This window comes from Triticum aestivum, unplaced genomic scaffold (genome assembly GCF_018294505.1).
Source record: "Triticum aestivum cultivar Chinese Spring unplaced genomic scaffold, IWGSC CS RefSeq v2.1 scaffold197329, whole genome shotgun sequence".
Lineage (NCBI taxonomy): Eukaryota > Viridiplantae > Streptophyta > Magnoliopsida > Poales > Poaceae > Triticum > Triticum aestivum.
This window is the reverse complement of record NW_025227349.1, coordinates 1-6,568: the sequence shown is the minus strand read 5'-3', so window position 1 is coordinate 6,568 and position 6,568 is coordinate 1. Positions and strand designations below refer to the sequence as shown.

Here is a 6,568-nt window from a genome sequence, read left to right as displayed (position 1 = left end):
TGTTTTAAAATTTTCATTAAATCTGGTCAAACTATGGTCAAACTACTTATTCAAGAAGTATTAGTGTTACTAAATAATTATTCAAGAATATTAGTGTTATTAAATAATTATTTCAGTTTTTTGAATTTTGGTCAAATCTGGTCAAACTATGGTCAAACTATGGTCAAACAATGGTCAAACTACTTATTCAAGAAATATTAGTGTTACTAAATAATTATTGTGTTTTAGAACAATAGTTTCAAACTCAAACAGTGAAATGTGTGACTTCATGCTCAAGCTAAACTCCTGAGGGTTAATAGGATTAACATCTTACTATTGTCACGAAAACAACGAGTGCAGACTTGAAAACGAGGGAGAATAGAACCTAGAAGTTAAGCGTGCTCAGGCTGGGGGAGTGGGAGGATGGGTGACCGTCCGGGAAGTTAGATGATTTGGAATGATAAGGGGTGATTAGAGATTAAATTGAGCAGTGATGAGGGGTGATTAGAGATTAGAGGTTAAAATAATTCAGAAATTTAAAAATAAAAAAATTCAAAAAAATCAGAAAATTTCCTTTAGTACCGGTTGGTGTTACCAACCGGGACTAAAGGTGGACCTCCAGGCAGCGGCCACGTGGAGGGCCTTTAGTAACGACCCTTTAGTCCCGGTTAAAAAACCGGGACTAAAGGCCCTTATGAACCGGGACTAAAGGCCCTTTTTCTACTAGTGTGATTGATTTGATTCACACACGTACGCGTGCGGCGTGCAACCGTGCCTTGCGTCTAGCGCGATGCTTCGTTAGCTAGCTATCTGTAGGGCCTAGCCCATCTCCTTTATTTTCTCTCATATTTTTTTCGTTACTTAATTTTTTGATGGGCTATACTATATATGTACACTGCATCATGGGCCCCCTCCGGCCTGGGCCTTGGGTCGTCGCCCCTCTGGCCATACGCCAGAGCCGGCCCTGCACCCAGGTCTGATTCTTTCTATATTACTACTTTCTAATCAAGTCAAGCATAATACAGTCATACACTATATTTCGTTTTTGGTCAGTTTTCCTAGTTACTGGTTGCTCCAGGAAAAAATGAGTAGAAATAGAAACATATCATGCATCGATCGGTGCAGAGGCCGGAGGTAATCCTCCTTTTCAAAAAAAATATCGTTCATAATTTTATATAGCATGTATCACAAATCCATCTATGTAGGTGACATTCATGAAGTGTGGTGGAGTGGTCTTAGGGATGGTAACACACCATGGAGTTGTGGACGGCACTGCCGCATTACACTTCTTGCATACATGGGCAGCATTCTCCAGAGAAGGCGACCGAGCTGTAGTGAGAATCCCCTACCTTGACCGCACCCTCCTGTGTGCACGCAACCCACCTGTTGTTCGTCTGGACACCTTTACCATATTTTGCCCCAAGATAATCCTATCCCAGGCGCCAGGTCCTGTCGTCGTCAATGAGGTTCTCATCCTCCGCAAGGACCAACTTTCCACCCTTAATCACATATGTGGTGGCAAAGGCGTGAGCACCTTCAGCACCGTGAGCGCCCAGGTGTGGCAGTGCATGTCTCTAGCCCGACAGCTACCACCAGACTCCACAGTGCGCCTTGCATTCATGGCGAATATCCGACGTAGAATGACGCCACCTCTCCCGGGCGGCTACTTTGGCAATGCAGTAATAAATCTAAGTGTCAGCGACGAAGCACGGACCATCTCCTCGGGCGACCTAGCATACATTGCGTGCCGAATCAGAGACACCCTAAGCCGGGTGGACAATGAGGTAGTGCATTCGGCGGTCGACTATCTCGAGCTAGCATTGGCAGAGAGGGACAACCGCCCTGCTTTTGGCTAGTCATAGAGGGAGTAACTTAGCAAGTAACATAGTGCACTCCGAGAATTTTTTGCTTATGTGGCATGTAGTTAATGAGAAGTGGTAACATAATATGTTACTATAACATAACGCTTTCCAAGACAAGATGAGTCTACAAGCTAATTAATGAAGTCCTCTATGACACTACTAGTATGTTATTTTGCACTATAAATGTAGTAATTTAGACTAGTGTCATATGCATGACACTAGTATAAGTTACTCCCCACTATAACCAGCCTTAGGCGATCTGCCGGCGATGGACATGCGAATGGTTAGCTGGCTTGGTATGCCATTCTATGATCTGGATTTCAGTTGGGGTAAGCCAATGGCTATGTTGCATGCAGTATCAAACCGTGGAGGCTTCGTTCATCTGATGGAGAGCATGCAGGGGGATGGTAGTGTGCACCTGGTGATGTGTATAGAGGCAGCAATTCTTGGGGAGTTCAAGCGTTTGTTGTATGTCAAGTTCGACAACATGGTGTATTCCAAATTCTAGCTCGCTGCCTCCATTTATTTCTTTTCTTTGAGCACCTCCAATGTAACGAGTCATGGTTATTTGTATCCAAATGTTTCTGGATAATTAATTTTAGTTTCAGTTAATCCAGATCTAACGGTGTGTATGGCTCGAAATGTATTGCAGAAATGGACAACTATGTAGTAAGGCAGATAACCTGTGGTGTAATACGTCTAGGAGACTTGAAGTTTGCACGCTATTATCCTATAATAAATGGGAAATGATTAGAATCAGTCGACAGGTCACATGTAAAGTTTCGCCGCCCACACAGCCGTTGGATCCGAGTTCGATCCGACCATTGGCCGCATGCCTTTACCACCTTGTAATTTTTCTGCAACATCGTCTATGTTGCAGAAGTCCTTCCGCAACATAGTTAAGATAGAAAAAATTATGCAAGAAATCTTCTGTTGCAGATATTTCCGCAACATGAGGTATGCTGTAAAGGGTTATGCAACACTGCCTTTGTTGCAAATATGAGGAAAGGGTCGGACCATGAATGCACATGATCAGACGGTACGGTTGTGGAGGTGGCAGATCTTTAAAAAAGATCCGCCGGCGACGCGTAGCATCGTCCATAATAAATACCGCCAGCGATTAGTCAAGACAGTGGTGTAACCTTGCAATGTGATTTTTTAGATACCCACCCTACAAAGTCATGTCGACTGGTATCGAGCCATCAGTGCATCACTTATACCAAATTGTGAGATTTCTAAGCTAATGTATGAAGCTGATCTGTCATGACAACTTTCAGTGTACTTTACTCAATTATTTTGTCGACTGATTAGTTTCAGTAAATCAAGAACTAATAATTTTAGGTCTTGGAGTGTATTCGAGATGGGCAAGTGTGTAAGTAAGGCAGGTTACCAAGGTTGTGATTGTAATGATATACTTGTAAAAAAACAAATGCATGTGTGAATAGTGTGGTTTTTGCTTTTGACTTTTTGACACTATCTTGCTGAATTAATGTTTTTTGTTTTTCTCTGTATATATTCTGGATTTGGTTTGAAATTTTAGATGGTGTGCTCACATGTCTGGTGAACATTCAAAAAAGTTTAAGAATTTTTCGAAACATCTAAATTTGAATTCTTTTACACGTCTTGTTTACATACATAGCCCTTGAAGATGCCTTAGATCTACCATAGAATATATTGATGTTTAACTAACCGTCAGTATCTGCCGACATAGATGGCCCACCTTCTAGTGTTTGATTGCAATCAATAGGAGAAAGCAGCATAATAGTACCCGTATGTACTGGCGATAATGATATTGCCATCAATGTCTCCATCAACTTCTGGACGTACTAGAGACCACCGATCACATGCATGTTCCCAAATGGTACATGCCGGCCGCTGCCACGCCGGGAAGAGTCTTGCTTTGTAATGGCCGGTGAGGAGGAGGTGCAGGTGGTAGAGTCTTGCTTTGTAATGCCGGCCGCTGCCACGCCGGGAAGAGCGCTGCGGCTGTCGCCGCTCGACCTCATGCTGGCCAACAAAGGCCACACCCCACTTGTTCATTTCTACCGTCGATGTGGTTCCGTCGGAACCACCAAGGACGACTTCTTTGATGTGGCCAGGTTGAAGACGGCATTGGGCAAGGCTCTCGTGGCCTTCTACCCCCTAGCCGGCCGTCTCAGGCCGGACGCCAAGGGCAAATTGGAGATCGACTGCAACGGCGAGGGTTTACCTTTCCTTGTGGCTCGCTCTCGTCTAACTGCTGATGACTTTAGAGACTTCAAGCCATCACCAAGGCTAAGGAGGTTGTTTGTTCCCCTCGTCGACGACTCAGCAGGCATCTTGTGCGCCATTCAGGTCTGTGTGTTTCTTTCTGAATTAGTTATTCTTTATTTCATTTTGACTTGCTTTCTAGCCACATCAACACTATGCTGGTACACTACATTTGGTTTCTGCCAGTTTTGTATGTGAACTAGTCCCTTCTCTTTCCTTGTAATGAAAGGTCCTCAAGAAAAATATTAGCACACTACAATAGTAGAAACTTGTACTCCATGTAATGTGTGCTAGAAATCAATATATGTAGGTGACATTCTTGAAGTGTGGAGGGGTGGTCTTAGGGACGGCGACGCACCATGGCGCTGTGGATGGAACTGCCGCATTCCACTTCTTCCGGACATGGTCAGCTTTCTCTAGGGACGGCGACCGGGCTGTGGTGAACCTCCCTTACCATGACCGCACCCGCTTATGTGCACGCGACCCACCCATTGTTCACCCCGACGCACTCTCAACTTTTTTCCCCAAGATAATCCTATCCCGGACTCTGGGGCCTGTTGTCAACGAGGTGTTCACTCTTCAGAAGGACCAAGTTTCCACTCTTAAGCACATTTGTGGTGGCGCAAGCGTGAGGACCTTCAGTGTCGTCAGTGCCCATGTGTGGCAATGCATGTGTTTAGCCCGACGGCTACCACCGAACTCCACAACACGCTTGGCTTTTGTGGCCAACATCCGGCGAAGCATGATGCCGCCACTCCCGGATGGCTACTTTGGCAACGCGTTAATAAATCTAAGTGTTGCCGACGAAGCGCGGCGCATTGCCTTGGGCGAGCTGGCCTACATCGCACGCCGAATCAGAGACACCATCAGCCGGGTGAATGATGAGCTAGTGCATTCGGCGGTCGACTACCTTGAGTTGGCATTAACAAAGACAGACAACAGCACTGCTTTAGGAAGTCTGCCGGCGACAGATATGCGAATGGTCAGTTGGCTTGGCATGCCATTCTATGATTTGGATTTTAGTTGGGGAAAGCCATTAGCTACTTTGTGTGCTGAATCGAACCGTGGAGGCTTTGCGCACCTGCTGGAGAGCGTGCAGGGGGATGGCAGCGTGCGCGTCATCATGTGTATAGAGGCTGCAGTTCTCAAGGAGTTCGAGTGTTTGTTCTATGCCAAGTCCGGGGCCATGATGTATTCCAAGTTCTAGCCAGCTCCAAAAAAATTGCCTTTCCCTTTGGGCATGCCTATCTTTGTTTTTATCTAAGTTTTTGTCCAATAATTTAGTCTTGGTTAATCCAGATCTAGTAATATTCTGTATGTGTATCCGAGACATGGGCAACTATGTTGTTGCGTTTATTTCATTGCTGCTATTTTTCATGAGTACCCGAGCTGATGAGAAGCTGATGTCTATGTGCTTGTAAGGAATCTTACGACGAAAATGATGCTGGTCTGGTATTGGTGGGTGTTCTGTTGCAAACCTATTATTTTGTTTGTGTATCCATTATTGCTCTATGATATGGTTTCCACGGATATGGGGAAATTTCCTTCATGTAGGACCGCCGTCAAGTGCTTTGCTGCTTCCATTCCATTGTCGTCCGATTGCCTGAGATTACTACTACTACGTCCGTTCGGAGCCATGACGTATTCCAAGTTACGAGTCATTGGTGGAGTAATTCATAACTACGGTTCATACTACATTATTCTAAGATTAAACACCTAAAATACCTAAATTAAATTAACAACATGAGGTGGCTGGACTCACCTCGATCGAGGTCGGAGGGGGTCGGTGATGAGGACGACAGCGGGGATGATGCAGGGGCTCCTTGATTTCTGCAAAAACAAAATATGAAAAAAAATATTATTATCGTCATCTTAGGACTTAGTGAAACTCCATAAGCTACATTTAATTATTATATTCAAATTTACTTATAATTTCCTATTCTATTCAAATTTACTTATTCAAAATTTCTACAAAATTTCTATTCTATTCAAAAGACCTACATTTACTAAAAATTTTCAATTCTATATTTTATTCTATTCAAATTTACTTATTCAAAATTTCTAAAAAATTCCTATTCTATTCAAAAGACCTACATTTACTTATTCTTTTCAAATTACTTATTCAAATTTTCTAAAAAAATATACTAAAAACCTATACATTTACTAAAAAGAAAAAACTACATTTAACAAAAACTAAAACCTATTTACAGAAAGGGGGAGGAGGAGGCAGGAGGAGGAGGAGGGAGGAGGAGGAGAGAGCAGGAGAGGGCAGGGCGGAATTGGGCCTGGGGCAGCTGGGGCTATAGCCCCAGGCATGGCCCAAGTAGTGCTATACATCTAATAGGACTTTTTGTCAGATTTGTAGCCTTATAGAGGCCCAGCCATAGGCGTGCTAACCCATCCCGAGCCCCATGCCTCAGCCGGTCAGCCCACTGAACTTCTTAGCCCAATTGAGCTCCCACGACGCACGCCAATCG

General features: G+C 44.1%; 2 protein-coding genes across 2 annotated transcripts; both read left to right on the top strand.

The window, feature by feature from the left end:
- The first annotated feature begins 604 nt into the window (after positions 1-604).
- LOC123172706 (hydroxycinnamoyltransferase 4-like) lies at positions 605-2,510 on the top strand. The gene has a single exon (XM_044589642.1). It carries the CDS (start codon positions 1,194-1,196, stop codon positions 1,833-1,835), a length of 642 nt encoding a protein of 213 aa, XP_044445577.1. The 5' UTR covers positions 605-1,193; the 3' UTR covers positions 1,836-2,510.
- A 1,190-nt stretch (positions 2,511-3,700) lies between these two features.
- LOC123172705 (putrescine hydroxycinnamoyltransferase 1) lies at positions 3,701-5,546 on the top strand. The gene is made up of 2 exons (XM_044589641.1): positions 3,701-4,175; positions 4,402-5,546. The coding sequence occupies exons 1-2, from the start codon at positions 3,747-3,749 to the stop codon at positions 5,296-5,298; spliced, it is 1,326 nt and encodes a 441-aa protein (XP_044445576.1). The 5' UTR covers positions 3,701-3,746; the 3' UTR covers positions 5,299-5,546.
- The last annotated feature ends 1,022 nt before the right edge of the window (positions 5,547-6,568 follow it).